Source organism: Capricornis sumatraensis, chromosome 2, assembly GCF_032405125.1.
Source record: "Capricornis sumatraensis isolate serow.1 chromosome 2, serow.2, whole genome shotgun sequence".
Taxonomy (NCBI): domain Eukaryota; kingdom Metazoa; phylum Chordata; class Mammalia; order Artiodactyla; family Bovidae; genus Capricornis; species Capricornis sumatraensis.
In genome coordinates this window covers 72,223,811-72,244,479 of record NC_091070.1, presented here as the reverse complement: position 1 = coordinate 72,244,479, position 20,669 = coordinate 72,223,811, and the positions used below count along the sequence as shown (strand labels likewise).

General features: G+C 36.0%; 1 protein-coding gene across 1 annotated transcript in view; it reads right to left on the bottom strand.

The window, feature by feature from the left end:
* AQR (aquarius intron-binding spliceosomal factor) overlaps nt 1-20,669 on the bottom strand; it is a 79,392-nt gene that overhangs the window by 56,392 nt on the left and 2,331 nt on the right. The window contains exons 2-9 of the mRNA XM_068964487.1: nt 19,370-19,426; nt 17,225-17,265; nt 14,094-14,129; nt 7,983-8,103; nt 5,783-5,923; nt 4,068-4,136; nt 2,975-3,075; nt 232-308 (exon numbers count right to left, since the gene is read on the bottom strand). Of these exons, the coding sequence (XP_068820588.1) occupies nt 232-308; nt 2,975-3,075; nt 4,068-4,136; nt 5,783-5,923; nt 7,983-8,103; nt 14,094-14,129; nt 17,225-17,265; nt 19,370-19,426 (643 nt within the window). The remainder of the gene's footprint in view (nt 1-231; nt 309-2,974; nt 3,076-4,067; nt 4,137-5,782; nt 5,924-7,982; nt 8,104-14,093; nt 14,130-17,224; nt 17,266-19,369; nt 19,427-20,669) is intronic.

The following is a 20,669-nucleotide window of genomic DNA, read 5'->3' as shown; positions in this document are numbered from 1 at the left end:
GTTGCTAAATAAATTAACATTTCAATAACCATGCTGGTGCCCTTAAATGATATGAATTTCTAAGGCAGTCACAATACTCAGACTGGTAGCATACTTGAAAAGGGAAGGACATAACCCCTTGTCAATATAATTTAAAATCATTTGGAGAGCAGTTTTTAGACTAAATATAAATAACAGATGGGCATCTGAATAGTAACTTCACAAATGAGCTGAGAAAAGGAAGATAGTTACCAGAAAGTGGGACTGATTTCAGCACAGAGATAAACTTCTGGATAAGTTGTGAAAGAAATCTTCTTTCTTGATAGGCTCTAAAAACAGAGAGATAACAAACAGGGAGCAAATTATTTTTGAGCAATAATTATTTCAAAAGTAAATCTTAAATGCTGAACAGCCTTTCTTACATTGCTCAAATTGTTTCATTTCTCTCTGAAATCAGGACCAAAATTTAAACAGCTTCTTCCTTGAGAGAAATACAGCATTATATGAAGAAAACACGAGCCTCATTACTGGCCTAATAACCAGCCCAGAAAGCATCTCTGTCTTATTATAAAAGTTTTCACTTGTGATTTAAAGGTCAGGACTAGAAAGGAGTTTTCAAATTTTCATTTATAGTCTGCCTTCAACATTAAAAATCTAATACTTAAGTATGTAGTTGAAATGAGCAATTTCATACTTTAATATGCTTAAATTATTAAATAGAGTATTATAATGTATAAGAATTAAATGTTAGTTTAAAAAACAACTTATTACTCATTACTAATTTAAGACGCCTCATGTACCAACTATTCAAAAACCAATCATCACATATTGGACAGCTACAAATGATTATACCAGCCCTGCTGGAAATAACAAGGAGGGAAATGACTAAAATATACTTAAAATGATGACAAGTCATAAAATATAATCAGTAACACAAGCCAACATTAATTAGTAAAACTGCCTGACATTAGCTGAGCACCTACTGTGCTAGGATCTGAGCTGCGTTAAGGACATCACACAAGATAATCTAATACTGACAGCAGTCCTACGACAGGCACTATACTGTCCGGACTGCACACTGAGGCTCAGAGAGGCGCAGTGACTTGCCCAAACTTACACGGCAGGTGGCTGTGAAACCTAGGGAAGTCTGATCGTAGAACTTACACTCTAAACAACCATACACAGTCTAACCACTACAAAAAGAGCTGATGTTTCAATGAAAAACACTGTGTTTCAGTTCAGAAGAAAGCACTGCAGGCTTAGTACTTGGTCTGGAAGACTGCTTAAAAGGTTAGCCTCAATTAAGTGAAGTAGAGGGGCAAAGGTGGTTAGGAAAGGAATGTTTATGAAACGATGAACAGTCTATTGATTTGGAATTAAATCATACTGAGGTAATGGGAAGAGAGGATTTAAATTTTTAAAAATCAGTCAAATAATGCAAAGATATCATGTAAGTAGCCCAATTAAGAGGTTATTGATTAGAAAGGTATCATGAAGAGATGAGACTGGAGTCTGAAGTTAAAGAAAGGATATTCCTATTCTGACCCTATTCTCTTGTCCTTATACCCCTCATTTCCTTACTCTCAAACTCATTTCTCTGACATCCAGCTTTTTTCAGTTTCTCTCATTTTCAGTGATCACCAGTACAATTCCAAGCTTCACTTCTGTCCTCAACCCTCTTTTCACAGTTTATATAACTCATTAGATAACCTTACGCATACCTATGACTTCAACTGCTATCTATGGGTGAACAGAGTATTATCCTAAGTGGACGAAAAAATGTGAGTCAGAAGAAGTTATCGTAGGCTCAAGAAGTGAGTCCTAAGCATATATACATAAGCAGAGGGAGAAAAAAACATGAGTGGAAAGAACACTTGGAGATGAAGAAAGAAAAAAGGATCACACTCACTGCTAGAAGAGTCACGGAATAAATGAAGCAAGAACACAGGTAGACCAGTTAGCTTCAAAGACAGAGAGAGGAATAAACCTCTTGGAGCAGGGGTCCCCAACCCTGTGAGGAACTGGGCTGCACAGCAGGAGGAAAGCAAGTGAAGCCTTACCTGTATTTACAGCCACTCCCGTCACTTGCCTGAGCTGTCTCCTGTCAGAGCAGCAGCAGCATTAGATTCCCATGGAAGCACAGACCTTGTGATCTAGGTTGTACATTCCTTATGGGAATCATCCCTGAAACCATTCCCACTCCCTGCCCTGGTCTGTGGAAAAACGTCTTCCATGAACTGGTTCCTGGTGCCAAAAAGGTTGAGGACTGCTATCTTAAGAGTATACAGATTCTTTTCTTCCTTCCTACGAACAGAACTTTGTTTGATGACATAAATGCTTGCTATCAGACTTTATCCAATTGATAATAATTACTATTAAAATAACCTGCAACCCTCATCTGCTTCCTTACTCGTTATATACTTCATATTTTTCTCCTTAGCATGAACCACTGGATAATATACCGTAAGATCCATCCGTTCTTAGCTGCTTTCCCCAACGAGAATGTAAACTCCACAAGACTAGGAATTACCTTCTATTTTGTTCTATGCTATTTCGCCTACACCTATAATAGTACCCAATAAAATAATAAACACTTAGATTTATTGAATGAATGAAGCATATAAAGTGTAGTGTGTAAGTCATTGTTAAGAGTGAGGGAATGGGAAAAAGAAAGAAAACTTGGACTGACAGCCTGAAGACTGTGGAGAAAATTGAGACCTATCCATGATGAACAAACTCTGATGGACAACAGGCAAAGGGAAGACCACTGATAACACTTGTCACTGGGGCAGAGACAGGGAAAGGAGAAATGACGTGTGGCTTCTCCACTGGACCTTTGTGAAAAAGATTTCTATGATGGTCTAAGTAAAAGCACTTCTTAATCGCTTATCTGGCTCAGCAACTACGTAAAGGGAAAAACAAAACAAGTCAGCAACATCTAAGACTCACAACTCAGTATAACAAACCAACATGGAACAAAGCTTTGGCAACATACTGTTCTCTTGCTTCTGGATCCATCTTTTCATCATTCTTTTTAATCAAGTTCCAGAATTTTCTTAGCTTAGGTGTCTTTTTTAATTCTAATTCCAATCGTGCCTGAAAGAATGATGTGGCATTAAATCAGCCATAACCCCAATGTAAGAATATAATATAGAGCAATGGGATAAAACCAGATAGGAACGTGACAAAAGCTGGAACCTAAGAAACTAACACCTACACTTTAAAAAACTACTTCAATTCCAATACTTGTCAATAGAAAAAAAATAAGACAAAAGAAATTTCTCGTTAAGATTTTAAGCTCAGTAATAAATTTTCTTTCTGATTTCTAAAATTCAGGACTTCAGTTTGAAAAATACGAGCATTAACATTTAAAGTTCAAAAAGTCAGTCTGAAACAGTGCATATAAAACAGCTATCATAATAAGGAAATGTCCATACCACCACTCTTTCTCATGGTACTTATCCGTTTTTAACTTGGTAATAATTATTTATAGGTGCCTGTTTTAACCTTCATCAACTGGTGCCTATGAATGAGCTTGCATATCTGAATGTCTGCAAAACCACCCACATGCAGGAAATGAAATTCTGAATACAATATTATATAGAAATCTGATGGTTTTAACTCTACTCCCTAAAATCTGTTAATTTGGCTTCAATACTCGCCCATATTATTCAATAAGACTTTGACGGAAAAAATGAAGTTGTTAATATTAAAACATAATTCAGATGTTCTCCTATAGCTGTATGTACATTACATTCAAGGAAAATTAAAAATTCAAGTCTGTATTTAGTCTTATCCAGAGACATATCTATGAATAATATTTTACTAAATTAACTCCCTTTATGAGCTCAATAGATATTACCTATTTCACCTTAAAATAATGACATTAGGAGAAACATTTATTGGCTTATACACAAAAGCTTTAAAACGGAAAAAAACTACACCTATGATTAGTTAATGCATAGTAAATTAGATAAATTTGGTGGGGGATTTTTAACTGTCATTTTATATCCATAACAAAGCTACACCATCTAAAACCACATGTTCCACTTACAAATACATGTGAGTTTCTGAACTGAGATACTTACAGGCTGTAAGCCCATCCACATCGGGAGAGAGATAAGCTGCTGTACTTGACTCCGTATCAAGTCTACTTCCTGTTTAAAACAGTCATGGGGGAAAATATGCCATCAATTCTTTCAAATTAATGATTTTTTATTACTAAGAAGTTCAATCCATTTTTTAAAAAGATACAGCTAAGCCTCATGATTTCCAAATTCCATGTCTGTGATGTCATCAGCTTGCACATGTATTTGTAGCCCTCAATTCAATGCTCCCAATGCTTTCACTGTCCTTCAGTGACAGCACAGAGCAGAGCCAAGTGTGAACTGCCCAACACACATTTTGAGCTGAGGTTAGACAAGGTGGGCTCTGCCTTCTTGCGTCAGCTCTCTTACACTAGCATCTCTTTTTGGTCTATTTAGTGCTACTTTCTCATAATATTGTGATTTTTGTTGGTGATTTTGCTATTTAAAATGGCCCTAAGCACAGGGCTTCAGTGCCGTTCAGTGCTCCCAGGTGAAAGAATGCTGTGATGTGCCTTAAAGAGAAAATACTGTGTGTTAGGTAAGTTTGTTCAGACTTAAGCTGGTCACAAGTTCAACGTTAACAAATCAACAATATATATAGAGTGACTTTAAATAGAAACACATAAAACAAGGCTATACATTGATCACCTGATGAAAATGTGACCAGAGGCTTGCATGAAACTGTCTCTGTATTTTCCCTGAGAGCAGTGGTTCAGTTTTAGCTAATTCTGTGTTCACAGCTATTTTTTAGAGCATAACTACCTCAAATAATGAATATTGGTGGTAAGCTGAAAAAAGTACCAATAATAAGATAGCTTTTAAGTTAATTAAACTAGCACCAAACTACCAATACTAATTAAATCTTGGTTTTGTTCCATTTCTGACAAGGAATCACATCTATTTATATTTGCTTTGTTTAATTTAATAAATGTTAAAGAGGTAATACTGAATATAAATCCTTTTCTGGTCTTTGCAAGACCCATGTGAGGTACTATATGGAAACAGATAATAACCATCCGATTATCAACGTTATTTGCAGGGTAAGAAAGAACCACATGCATTCTCCTGCATGGGTCTAAATGCACTATCAATTCAGAAGCACCTATATATATATATATATATATATATATACACACACACACAGGTATATACCTATTTATTTAAAGATAAATACCTTCAGATAACCCCAGGAGAGAAGTACAAATGAAATATTAATTAATATAAATGTTTATTTTTTAGAACATAATCTTACGAAGAATGAAAAATGTATTATGCGCAACCCAAGAGATTTTGAAAGATCATCCATAATCACCCCTAAACAGTCAACTCAAAACGTAACTCTCCTGCTGACCTGCCGGGTTATGTATGAGGTATGACTGAGAAGTAATGAAGCTATGTCCCTGTGTACAGTTTATGACACTGATCTCACTACTTAATGTTCATGTTATCAGACTCTTTGCTGCTCTATATTTGGAGAATTTCAATTCTTATCATTTTACTTAGAAGCTAGATAGAAAAAAGAAGGGATCAAGTCCAAATCTATTAAAAAGCAAACAGACCCTACAAGATGATTTTCCCAAGAAGGGGCTGAAATGTTAGCATTGTCCTCATTCTCCACTACTATGAGGAGATGGCTCTAGAGCTAATCTCATTTACAGTCAACTTAAAAGAATAAGAAAATCTGAACATTCTCCCCAAAGATAAAGTAAAATTACCAAACTATTGAAGCAGTGGTCAAGAAAAAGCAGTAAGACTGTCTGTTCGTGGAGTGAAAATTCACCATCAGTTTCAGCTAATGCTGCTTTCAAGATGCACTTGAAAAAGAATGGGAAGTGATCTGGCTTCTTCTTAAAAGTCTGAAAAGAGAAAAAAATAAAAATTCATTTTGAAATGGCTTGCTCACCTCTTTTTCTCCTGTAAGCAAACACTGGCAGACTTTTTAGGAGTCTATTAACCAAACGTAGTAATTACAAAAAGATTACCTGCTTACTTAAAATTCACTGTAGCAAGTCTGGCAGGACAATGTGAGAGTTGCAGAAATTTTCAGCTAATAAAATAATGGCTTTGATTCTTTTATTTTTTCTTCAAGTATTAGGCTGGTAATTAGCTTAGGATTTGTTTTTTTTTAATTAAAGATCTAAAGTGTTTTAATTATTTTAATTTAAACAAAGAAACATCTTAAGCAAAAACTGAAGTCTTCCTATTCTATTTAATCTCAAAGACACCCTTTCCTTTATATTATTTCTCTACTCTTAATATACAAAGAATGTTTTAAAAAGAAAAGGTAAATAATGAACATATTCGAGCTTCTCTGTGATCTACCTCCCCACCTTTCTGTTGGCTCTCTTTTCTTTCATAGGCAAGTGCTCCAAACCTATGACCTATACTAGCTGTTTTCACTTACTTCTCTGAAACAAGTTTCCATATACAGCACTCCCCTGAAGCTGTTATAGCTGTCAAATCCCAAGGATGCTTACCAACCCTCAACTCCTTTTTGATGCGAAGGTTTCTCTTCTTTGTCACTTTACAAGGCAGTGTCCCTGGGGATCTGGCCTCATTCTTCTTCTCCCTCTCCCATTACTTCAACTACCATATGCTAATGATTCTAAAGACACATCTTCAGTCCAGACTTCTTCAGTCCTTAGACTGCTTTGTCTGCTCCAATTTCATCTAGATATTCCAAAAGCAACTTAGACTCAGAAAGTCCAAAACTCAGTTTCAACAATTTTGTACCCGCCAAAGCATTCCTCAACCCTCTTCCACCTATCTTGGTAAGAAGCACCTCTCATCTTTTACATTCAGTTGCCCAAACCTGGAAGGTTACTGAAAATAATACCCCGTCCCTCAAGCTACTTCAATTATCAAATCCAATCAATTTTACTTTCCAAATCTGTGTGTAACCTCTTCTCTTTATCTGTATCAACTCTAATCACCAAAGTGGTCTTTGCAACATGAAAACTGATGAAGTCATTCTCTGGTGTCCCTCTCCCTTCCTCTGGTGGTTCAAGGCACCTTTAAGAAACCTCTAAGATTTCTCAATAAGACACAAGGCCCTTATATGATGGTACTAATGAATATTTGAGGGTCCATGGTTTTATCTTAAAGAATGTTAACACCTTTTCAATGTGGATACCATCCCCTCAAAAGAGATGGCAAGCATACATGGCTTTCCTTCATTTAAAGAAGTATGATTGAGGGGAAGGAACTCTTTTGATGAGCTGACCATTTCATAATGGCCAAAGAAAACCTAGATTTTGGACCTCTGTTAGCTGATCAAGGCTCTGTTATAGTAGCCAAAGAGAAAATGTCAATTATAAATTTCAAAAGAGAAAAGAGATCCCAAATCAGACAAAGAGAAGACTGAAATTACAATATAAGCACCTGTTTTGACTTTACTACTTTACTCCGGTTAAACTATAAACACATACTCTCTGTTGTGAAACAAGGCACTGAAAAATATTATCTCACTGAACATTATCTATTTGAGCTCAGTTCAGTTCAGCCACTCAGTCATGTCTGACTCTTTCAGCTACTTAATATAAAATTTACTTTATCTGATGTAAAAGTCTTTATAATACATACCATTCTTTGTTTTAAGCACAAAGCAGAAAAATAATTTCACATTCATAATTTTTCAATTCACAGTATATTAAAGAAAGAACTGAAACCAAAAGAAATATCATTGATTTGGCCGAAAAGTTTGCTTGGCTTTTTCCATACTATCTTAGAGAAAACCTGAACAAGCTTTTTGGCCAACCCAATATTTTTTCATACATCCATCCTTTTTCTCAATATTTACTTTATTTTTGGATAAAAATATTTTTCTGTTCTAAAAATATTATCAGTAAAAAAGCTACTTTGTAACAGTTTAAGTGAGCACAGTAAGAAAGCTATGAAGTAATTTAAATTTGTTACCTCCCATGCAGGGACATTTTCTCTGAATTTTTCATTCACCATACAGCAGATTGACATTAAATAGGCTTTGCTGGACACTTCTGGAGAATAATTCATCCAGAGGTAATTTTCAAGATACTGGCTACGAAGAATAAAAGGCATAGAATATTTCATTAGTTACTACCATCTCATTATATCACTCCCCTTGAAAAAGTCTAATTACTTACAGCTTTTTGAAAATCTGTATTGATAGTCTGAGAGCCCTTCACAAATTAATCTATAATGTAGGTCAGTCTTACTATTGGAAACATATGTAGCAAATATGGCTCTGGAGAACGAGAGTTTTATTTCTAAAACGAGAGTTTTTCAAAGTAGGAAAACATCAAAGATTACTGACATACATAATTATCACCATTAGAGCACTGGATATTTCCTTATCTATGGTGCTTCACAGAGTAAAAAACAAAAATATCTGACAAATATCAGCTCTAAAATCATATGATGGACAGCTTCACAGACAAAAGTAACTGAGAAATTAACACAAACTCATATCAGGACCAAATGGTTTCTGAAAACTAAGAAAAAGAATTACTCAAAAAGAGGATTTGTTACTTAATTTACAAGGCATTTAACATAAGTCAGTTTTCAAGGTAACTAGCATTTTCTTTTCAAAACGCCAAAATTCTTATTTTAAGACTGGTGAAAACATTCCTAAACTAAGCAATTCTGATTTTCAAAACAAAACTATTTCTTGTTCAGAGTAGTTATAAACATCAATCACTGTTGTGGGCTGTAAAATCCTCTCAAGCACTAATGCAGAACACAGAACTTTTTGTTTTTATTTTAAATCACTCCACATGTATAACTTTTCAATATAACTTTTCATTTATGTCTTCATGTACACACGCATGCATGCACAGGTGTTCACACACAGTTGTGCATTTCAGATTGCGCTGTAACACAGAATTTTTCTACTTCCTCTTAAGCTTCAAAGGTCTCCTCATGTTGATATTTCCATGGGTCTATCTTTAGGAATCATTCTTAGTTTGCGAGAGCCTAGGAAACTGGTAAATAATATTTTATCCTAAATAACTGCCAAAAGGCTCCAAGTTATAGACTACTTTTCATATAGTAAATGCATGAAACTTCATATCATTCTATTTTTACAAGTTTAAATTCCTTTTCCCTAAATTATGCCCTTCAGAACTTCTGCTAGCAAGTCTGTTAGTATGAATCTGTCTGAAATCTGTTAATCTCATGCAGTTTAGCTGGTGATAGAATTCTTTCTTGGTCCATAGTTCTATTTTTCTATTTACTAGACTCATTCTACTACCTTTCTATTATTGCAATCGTGAAGTCTACAGTCAATTTGTTCTTCCTCCTCTGAGTAATTGTTTTCCTCTAGTAGATTTTAGGAGAAGGCAATGGCACCCCACTCCAGTACTCTTGCCTGGAAAATCCCATGGACGAAGGAGCCTGGTAGGCTGCAGTCCATGGGGTCGCTAAGAGTCGGGCACGACTGAGCGACTTTACTTTCGCTTTTCACTTTCATGCATTGGAGAAGGAAATGGCAACCCACTCCAGTGTTCTTGCCTGGAGAATCCCAGGGATGGGGGAGCCTGGTGGGCTGCCGTCTATGGGGTCGCACAGAGTCGGACACGACTGAAGCGACTTAGCAGCAGCAGCAGCAGAAGCAGTAGCTTTTAAGATTTTTGTCGCTGTTGCTGTGTTCACAGCTTGCTATATATACTTCCTGAATCTTACAGACTCATGTCTTAACTGTAGAAAATTCTTAACCATCACTTCTTCTAAATTGCTACTCCCTCATTTTCCCTAAATCTCTTCTGAAACTTCTAATGGACCTTCTCATTCTAGCCTCTGTATCTCTTAGCTGCCTTGTATGCTTCTGTTATTTGTTAATTTTCTCAGCTCTAAATCCCCATTCACTAATTCCCTCTTTAGCTGTGTCTAATCTATTCAACTTAACCACTGAGTTTTTAAATTTCAATGACTTTTATTTTCATTTTCCCCCAAACCTGTCCGTTTTTAGTGTCTTGTTTCTTATTCACATATTCTATTTCTTCTTTTATACTCATAGTAATTTTAAACATGATTTGACAGTATGTATATTATTTAATTACCTGTGGTTTTCTGAGGAGTATCTAATTCTGCTCTTTGTTGCTTCAACTAAATTTTGCTGTAATGTGCCCTGTAATTTGAGAGTCTGGACTCACATTCATCAAGGTTTTAGCTGTAGGATTTTTTTTTTTTTTGCAGTCTAGATGGAATACATATCATTTCAGAGTATCTTCATGTTTGTTTCTGCCAGATGTCCCACAGATATCATTGGCTTGCCACAGTTTTTAACAGTAATATCATGGGTATTATCTGACTACACAGTTAACTCCAAACCTATTCTTGACATTTTTCAGATAAGGAATCTGAGAATATGAGAGTCAATGATCTGTCCAAGATGATGGACTTATCTCTGTGATATATAGATCATACAGATCACACTCCAACTCCATCTCTTTAAACCAAATTTAAGGACTGTTCACTAATCCCCTGATTCTTTTTTGGCAATTGTAGCAAATGTAATCTATATAATAACATGCCCCTCTGATGAGTTTTCTCAAGATTCAGTTCACTCTCCTATACCTAGACACCTTCTCCATGCCATCTCACTTTCCACTCTAGCAAGAGACCATTAATTATCTCTACTACAAACTCGAGAATTATTGTGTCTGGAGGCTGGCACAGAGAAAATGGCATTTTCACCCAGAAATTACATAAAAGTTCCAGGAAGGTAACAACCTACTTTATCAGTTATTAAAAGTCTTTCACTGTCATTGGTGCCTTAAATACGTTCTGCTGCTTTCTCCTTTAGTTCTCGCAATTCTCTTGGTATCTGATATTTGCCAGGGCCACAGCACTCTGGCTTTATCCTTGACTGTATATCAGCATCCACTTGATTTTTCTTGTTCTTCTTGAAAGATGACATGGTATGACGAAAAAAGTGTATTAATCTAAGAGTCATATGGATCCAATTTCTAGCCTAAGTGCTCTCTATAAAATGAGGAAGATCTTAACTGGAATTATTATGAGGATTAAATGAGATCAAGTATTTAATAACAATACAGTTCTTAAGATATAGCAGGCACTTCACTTACAAGTTAATTCACAGCTACAAACTTCAATTTTTCTCTGCAAAAATAGGAACACCTCAGCTCAGTTCAGACCAGTTCAGTCACTCAGTCGTGTCTGATTCTTTGTGACCCCATGGAGTGCAGCAAGCCAGACCTCCCTGTCCATCACCAACTCCCGGAGTTTACCCAAACTCATGTCCATTGAGTTGGTGATGCCATCCAACCATCTCATCCTCTGTCATTCCCTTCTTCTCCCACTTTCAATCTTTCCCAGCATCAGGGTTTTTTCAAATGAGTCAGTTCTTTGTATCAGGTGGCCAAATACTGGAGTTTTAGCTTCAGAATCAGTCTTTCCAATGAATATTCAGGACTGATCTCCTTTAGAATGGACTGGTTGGATCTCCTTGCAGTCCAAGGGATTCTCAAGAGTCTTCTCCAACACCACAGTTCAAAAGCATCAATTCTTTGGCGCTCAGCTTTCTTCACAGTCCAACTCTCACATCCATACATGACTACTGGAAAAACCGTAGCCTTGACTAGACGGACCTTTGTGGGCAAAGTAATATCTCTGCTTTTTAATATGCTGTCTAGGCTGGTCATAACTTTTCTCCCAAGGAGTAAGTATCTTTTAATTTAATTGCTGCAGTTACCATCTGCAGTGATTTTGGAGCCCCCCAAAATAAAGTCTCTTACTATTTCCACTGTTTCCCCATCTATTTGCCATGAAGTGATGGAACTGGATGCTATGATCTTAGTTTTCTGAATGTTGAGCTTTAAGCCAACTTTTTCACTCTCCACTTTCACTTTCATCAAGAGGCTCCTTAGTTCTTCTTCACTTTCTGCCATAAGAGTGGTGTCATCTGCATATCTGAGGTTATTGATATTTCTCCCAGCAATCTTTTTGATTCTAGCTGTGCTTCATCCAGCCCAGTGTTTCTCATGATGTACTCTGCATATAAATTAAATAAGCAGGGTGACAAAATACAGCCTTGACATACTCCTTTCCCGATTTGGAACCAGTCTGTTGTTCCATGTCCAGTTCTAACTGTTGCTTCCTAACCTGCGTACAGCATTCTCAGGAGGCAGGTCAGGTGGTCTGGTATTCCTATCTCTTGAAGAATTTTCTACAGTTTGTTGTGATCCATAGAGTCAAAGGCTTTGGTATAGTCAATAAAGCAGAAGTAGATGTTTTTCTGGAACTCTCTTGCTTTTTCGATGATCCAGTGGATGTTGGCAATTTGATCTCTGGTTCCTCTGCCTTTTCTAAAACCAGTTTGAACATCTGGAAGTTCACGGTTCACGTACTGTTGAAGCCTGGCTTGGAGAATTTTGAGCATTACTTTACAGGTGAGTGCAATTGTGCGGTGGTTTGAGCATTCTTTGGCATTGCCTATCTTTGGGACTGGAATGAAAACTGACTTTTTCCAGTCCTGTGGCCACTGCTGAGTTTTCCAAATGTGCTGGCATATTGAGTGCAGCACTTTCACAGCATCATCTTTCAGGATTTGAAAGAGCTCTACTGGAATTCCATCACCTCCACTAGCTTTGTTTGTAGTGATGCTTCCTAAGGCCCACTTAACTTCGCATTCCAGGATGTCTGGCTCTAGGTGAGTGATCACACCATCATGATTATCTGGGTCGTGAAGACATGTTTTGTATAGTTCTTCTGTGTATTCTTGCCACCTCTTCTTAATATCTTCTGCTTCTGTTAGGCCCATATCATTTCTGTCCTTTATTGTTCTCCTCTTTGCATGAAATGGTCCCTTGGTATCTCTCATTTTCTTGAAGTGATCGCTAGTCTTATGCCATTTTTGTGAGGATCAAGTCAGTTTATGAAGAGAGTTGTTGTTGTTTTTCAGTCTCTAAATAATGTCTGACTCTGCCACCCCTGGACTGCAGCACGTCAGGCTTCCCTGTCTTCCATTATCTCCCGGAGTTAGTCATTAAAACAGAGACTGACTTCTGATGCAGACTATACCCCAAGGGCGGAGAAGGCAATGGCACCCCACTCCAGTACTCTTGCCTGGAAAATCCCATGGATGGAGGAGCCTGGTGGGCTGCAGTCCATGGGGTCATTGAGAGTTGGACACGACTCAGTGACTTCACTTTCACTTTTCACTTTCATGCATTGGAGAAGGAAATGGCAACCCACTCTAGTGTTCTTGCCTGGAGCCTGGTGGGCTGCCGTCTATGGGATCACACAGAGTCGGACACGACTGAAGCGACTTAGCAGCAGCAGCAGCAGCAGCATACCCCCAGGGAGGGTGCAGAAGTGGAAAAACCATGAGCTTTGGCATAAGACACTGGCATCCTAGCTCCACCAATTACTTAAATGCATTATTTTGAACAAATTACTTAACTGCTCTGATCTCAGTTTTTTTCCTTCACTATATGGAAAGTATAATATTGACTTTTTGCAGCATTGCTATGACTGCTCTATATATAAAATGTTTAACACTATGTCTAGCACAAGGTTCAATAAATGACAAATACTATCATCAACAACAATTTTGGCTTTTACTTCCAGTCTACTGGCCATACTTAGCTGTAATATAATCTAAATTATAATCTAAAAATTGCATATCCTCTTCTGCCTGTAATATCTGTAAGTGGTTTAGGCCAGGACAAGGTTGGTTTGGTCATAATAAATAAGCTTGGAAGGAAAAAAATGGTTATAGAATGCATTCCAGTTTACTCCCATTGTAACTAGAGGAACCAAGTAAGAGTTCAGAAATTGCTCAGCACACACTATCCTAATTAGTGAGAAAAAATTCAAAATACAGTTACACTAACAATGGAACAACATCCTTGAAAACAAAAGACATCATACACATATTCCAAAATAAGCCAAACACAAAAATATAAACCTTCAAAAGCCTATAGTTATTATTTTCCTACCAACTCACAGAAGTGTACAGAAAACCTAGTTAAAAGTTAAGTCACGTTGTCATCTTTAACTTCGTCAAAGTAAGGTCTTTGAACTCACCTAAATTCCAAGAGCATTATCTTTCTGATAGCAAACCTAAAAATATAAAAGTCAATAGTAAATATATTTAAATAGAGAATGTAACATTTCTGAGTTACTAATACAGATGTATTCTGGAATCTTGTTTTAATACTGACTCATATATCAGAATAATTTTATCCAATAAAACACTGAAGAAAGCAAATTTTGCTTTTATATATTTTTATTTTGTTCAGTTTATTTATTTTTAAAAACTATCTAAGAAGAATTATATCCTATTCATATAACAAACACAATTAGCACCATGACATACAAGGATATAATACACAAACTAATAAGCTGAATAGATTTAATCAAAACACAAGTGCTCATCAATATTCATAATATTGGATCACCAATATTATTGGATCACCATTGCCAAAAGCTAGTCTGCCTCAATTTCTTAAGTACTAATCTTTCATTTAATAATAATCAAATGGAAACATTCTGCTGAAGTCATGCCTGCCTTCCTATACAAGGGACACAGATTTGTATTACAGACATGTCATGTAGTCTTGATATTAAGTCTAAAATATTAGAAAATTGTAGAGACAGTATCAGATATTTCTGTATATTCTTTAAGAAACAGAAGTGTTTATTTTATATGGATAAATGATCCTGTAGTTAGGGTATCTCTGCAAAGGTAGGTTCAAATGTCCACTAATTTAGCTTTATCATTTTGTATATTAGAAATAAAGAAGCCAGACCAGAACCATGCCACTGGATATAAGCTTCCAGCTTTGCAAATTAAACTTGCTGAGACAGGTGAAGAGCTTAACTAATGCTATATATATATATATAAATATAAAAATGGGTCTAGAGACTAGACATGCCAGAAAATCTTTAAAGGACAAACAGTTACAAGTAATAATGACAAATATTACTTATACAAAGTTTGTTAAAAGGCTAACAAGGACTTGACATGAACTTCTGAGCTATCTACTCCAGATTGATTATTACACAGATTAAAAGATCAAATAATATCTGTGAACAAAGGAAGCTAGCCACAAAAGAGTACATATTATGTGGTTCCATTTTTTTTAAAGCTTAAAACTAAGCAAAATTAAACTACAGTATTCATGTTTGCATACTTACATATTTAAATGGTAAAGCAAAGGGCCATACAAGGGTTTCTAGGATGCTGACAATGTTGGTGGTGTTTTTTTTTTTTTTAACCTTGGTGGTGGAAAATTCAGAAGGCTATACATTTCTGTACATTTTATGCAGTATCTGTTAATTTCATTGTAAAGAGGATTAAACATTTTTCATGAAAAGAAATCTAAACACTGGCAAAAGTAAACAGCTCTGTAAGTTATCCTTGTTTCTTCAGTATAAAAATCACTTGGATGGATTCATAATTGGATTAACAATTAAATCACAGTGTATGGGTTAAGAGAGTCCTTAAGAGCAAATGGACCCTGTCCTATTTAAGAACAGAGTATTGGATAAGAACCAGAGAACAAAGATTTAATAACTGGAGCAGCCTCTTTATCTACCTATGGTAAAATATATTGGGGTAGTTACTTAACGTCTCTGCACCTCAGTTTTCTCATCCATAAAAGGAAGATAATACTTAACGTGTCAGCTCACATGTGATACACCTTAAGGGAGGACTGCCAGGTCATTCAATCTAAAGTAGCAGTCTTTGTTGCCATACCCTAATCCCACTTTAATTTATAGCACTCACGACCTGCTGACGCTACATCTGCATATGTTATCTGTCTAGGTAAGAATTAGAACATAAGCTCCATGAGTTAACACGAGACTTTATCGGCTGTGTTCACTGATGTACCCTTAGCACTAGAATGGTGGCTGGTGCTCAAAGTAGGCTCAACCAAGTTCTCTATTCGTAACTCTACACCTAGATACCTAACTGCTTATCCTATATCTATAAGGCTCTTTAGTAGCTAGAATTCAACATTCCTATACCCAATCCCACCATCAACAACAGCCAAAGTCAGGAATGGCACCTCCTCACCTAACTACCTTGGCCAAAAACTTTGCGGAGTCATCCCCGATTCCTCCCTTCCCACACTCACCACATCCAGCCACCAACCATCTCTTCATTTCCCTCTCTCTCAAACTGGTAACTCCTCTGTATCTCAACTTTCCAGGCTAACCCATGCCATTATTATCCTTAACCAGATTACAACAATATCCACCTAGCTAACTACCTGCCTCTTGCCCCCTCCAACAGGGAGCATTTTTAAAATACCACCATCAGGCTTTGCTGGTTTCCTACTGCTCTTCGAATTTAAAGCAAACAAACCTTAGGATGGTCTTTGGTCCTGTTAGGACCAAAGGCTCTAGAATCAATCAGGCTCAAGAATCAATCATTAAAACAACTAACCTCTTATTTTGACACTGTGTTTATGTTTAGCAAAATTCACCTCCTCATTTCATGGAACACATGAAAAAATAAAATCTGGCATTTTATAAGCTCTATGACATTCATAACATGAATGTTTCCATTTCATACTAAAACAGTTGATTACCTTTTAAAATACTGGGCATATATGTCTATAGGTGCAAATATGGAAAAAGTCCAAGACGCAGTTTTAAAAAAAATCACAGGGGTAGGGAACTGGAAAAGATGTATATATAAATAAAGACACTGAGGGTTAAGGGTCAGGGAAGAAGATTTACTGAAACTTACCCCCTTCTGGGTATTGTTCAAAATAATTTTTTATTACATACATAGCTTGTACAACATACTTATTTCATTGTTTGGTATTTAGTTATCATGCATGTTTACTTTTCCAATTTTTAAATAATCTTTTAAAATGATTTATCAGAAAATGGTAAGAAAATTGGTATTAATTGAACTGAAATCTTAAAATCTCTACATTTAGTCTTCCTCACATTCCTTCAAAAAGAAAATAAACCCTAAAGAACTTAATCTCTCTAATCTGAGTCAAAAATTACAAGGCAAAGAAATATCTTATGACTCTTCAGCAGCTAGATGTAATTTTTCTAGCTACCATCTCCCTGATGATCAAATCAAGAAAGAAAAGAAAGTTCCAAGTTTATAACTACATTTAGTTTAGAAGCTCAGATGAGATCAAAGTTAGAAACATCTAATCCCTATGTATAAAAATTAAACTCATTCCTACCTTGATTTGACAATTTCTTTCTCATATATATCTTCAATCACCTGTTGTTGAAAATATAAAAGTGTTTAATATCTCAAATAATTTTTTTCAGACTCTGAGAGTTTTCAGTTACTGAGATTACATAACACAAGTTGTTTAGGAAAGCTCTCAAATATTACTTCTAGTGAAATAATACTTCAGAGATATTTTTATAATCCCATTATATTCCTCAAAATGTAAAATAGCAAGAAAGCAAAGTAGTAGAAAAAATAAATATGTCTGCATAAAAATAATTATAGAAAAAATTATTAAAATGACGTATTTATTTCATTTCTAGGGAAAACAAAAATTCACAAGAGCAGGATAATTTTTAAAACATAGTTTTAACAAGGAATACTAAATGGCAGCAGGCTTCATCTAAGAGTTCTAACAATGTGTTTTCAAAAATCAGAAAGCAAACTGAAAGCACAAATAACAGAAACAAACGCCATTCTGTTTTCCAAATGCATGATAAAACCTCTGATTTCTATTTACTTGGGTTGGGGCGGGGTAAGATGGTATAATCCCTAAGAATTCAGGTTCTGGAGTTGGAAGCCTGATTCAAACCAGCCACCTTCACTGCTGATGGCTACAACCTCTGCAAGTGCCTGACTGCTCTAAGGCTGTTTCCCAGTGTACAAAAAGGATCTAATTATACTGTTAACTACCCCATGGGTTTGCTAAAAGATAACACACATAAAGAATTCAGCCCCCCCCCAAAAAAGAAAAGAATTCAGCCCAGGTCCTTGCATATGGTGAGCCTTTAATAATAGTTAACAGTAGCTGAAGTAATAGTAGTGCTAGTGATGAGTAGGTTAAAAAAAAAAGTTAAAATTATAAAATGCTTTAACATGGTATAATATAATTTTATGGTAACTATGATATCTTTTAATTGCTCAGAGTATATCTGTCAAATAAATGTTTGTGGATGGTAAAGGCAGGAAGATAATGAGGCAAGCAAATCTTGAATTTATATGAAATTTCTGTTTTTTTTCTGCTTTCTATTAAAATCTAAATTATTAAAAAATAATAAAATGAAGGGCATAATCTTCTTTAAATACCAAGTTAAAATAAATTTTTTCTAAACAGGCATACACAGCTTCATCTAGAATTATCTCTAGTATTAACTAAAATGATCTAAATATAAATGTAATCTCTAAAAATCTTGATCTAATTAGGTTCAACTCAATCTAGTAGTGTCATCAAGATAATTTTGTTATCAATGAAAAATGACTCTAGGAACCCCCAGACCCAACATATACAAATAACATAAAGTAAGATAAAGCAACCTGGCCAATAATTAAGAGTAACTAATGTATGTCAAGTTTAATATCTTCCTAATGAACAAAATGGGATTGCTGGCAAAACAAATATATTTATAGATAAAACATTTAAGCTCAAATAATAAGAAATTTGGGGTTCAGTTTTACTAAGAGTGCCTAAAGTATCACAATTCAATTTATAATGGCAAAGCTTTATATCAGTCTTTACTACACATTAACTGGCATGCAATATGTCAGCTCTATTTCATGTAAGGACCTCTTTTTAAGAACCTATTTCAGTAAGAATTAATCCTACGTTTAGGCTATTTTTCTTTTCAATTATTCTAAACTGTGTCACATGAATCCTAAGACCATTCTCTAACTGAATATGACTGGCCCTACGCCTCTGATCCTCTACACTAAACAAGTCACCCCTCTTCTACCATTATTACAGATCTTTATTGAAGTTCATCAACCAGAAAACAAGAGATTCTATCCTAGGTGAACTGTCAAAAAAACTGTAGGAAAACTGCTGTATATTTACAAAGATATTCATTACATGGTCATCTAATAATGATAAATCAAAAACAATCTAAGAATCTATGAACAGGAAAATCCACACACACTTTTTAAAAGCTTAAAGGAAACAGAACAAATGATAGAGGTTATCACTGAGAAATGATCTTTTATTCTCATGTGTAGCTTCTGTATTTTTCAAATTTTCTCTTATGAGTAATCACTAGTTTAGAAAACCATTCATTTTAACTTTAAAAAAGGTGAAAAGCTTTTGATGAGTCAGCTCTTGAAAAAGAGATACAAAGAGCATACTTATTCAAAAAGGATGCTGCAAATCAAAAATACTTACCTTTATATCAAAGGGTGACTTTTTCTTGATATGGGGTGCCCAATATTTACATGCTAACTGCAAAAGTAAACAGTATAAATAGTAAGTCATATATTCATATGGCTGTAGAGCTAAAAGACCAAGATCAGTCAGTAACAAGCACTTCTGGCACAGGGCCACGTTAGATAAAGAGTCATTTACCTACTAAGGAGACTACATGGGCTTGTAGACCAGTTAGCATCTTTGGCCACAATCCAATGAATGTCAGTAATGCCCCATATGGCAACCTGCTACTGCGATTTTAAAAACAAAACAAGACATACTTTCCTAGTTACCCCTAGGGGAAAGTTAATAACCACAGTCAAACATCTTCAGCATAGAGCTAAGGAAACACAGGTTTAGAAAAATTAAATGAGCTGCCCACGATAAAATGTTCACAAGTGAGCCAGTACTAAACACCAGATTCAAAGTCCTCAGGAATGTTGATCTGCAAAACAATAAATCGTTACGTGATTAGCACACACTCAGGAGGACTTCTCTGGTGGCACAATGGTAAAGAATCCGCCAGCCAATGCAGAAGTCAGTCAGTTTAGTCGTTCAGTCATGTCTAATTCTTTGGGAACCCATGGACTGCAGCACACCAGGCCTCCCTGTCCATCACCAACTCCTGAAGCTTGCTCAAACCCATGTCCATCAAGTCAGTGATGCCATCCAACCATCTCATCCTCTGTCGTCCTTTCTCCTCCTGCCTTCAATCTTTCCCAGCATCAGGGTCTTTTCTAATAAGTCAGTTCTTGAATCAGGTGGCCAAAGGCTCCAATGCAGGAGACTAGGTTTCAATTCTTTCATCAGAAAAATCCCCTGGAGAAGGAAATGGCAACCCACTCCAGTATTCTTGCCTGGGAAATCCCATGGGTAGAGAGCCTGGTGGGCTCAGTCTATAGGGTCACAAAAGAGTCAGACATGACTTAAGAGACTAAACAACAATAACAGTAGTCTATTAAGTGGATAGCATTATGTCTCAAAAGAAACAATGTACATACTTTAAGAAAACTTTATTGCTAAAAAATGCTTATCATTAAAGAAGTGAGATCACAGAATTCAGATATCTGGTTTTCTTTATAATTAAATTCCAACCTCTACACCTCATTCACTCAATAATCATTAGAAAGCACCTTCTCTGGTCAGGTGCACCAGGTGCTCAGAAATAATAGAGGAGGAAGGGCAGGGAAATGGTACTGTCCCTACGTACTCTCTGTCCCCACCTCTGCCATCCTTCCTTTCACGAGTTCACGCTCCTGGCTTCTTTACATACACATCA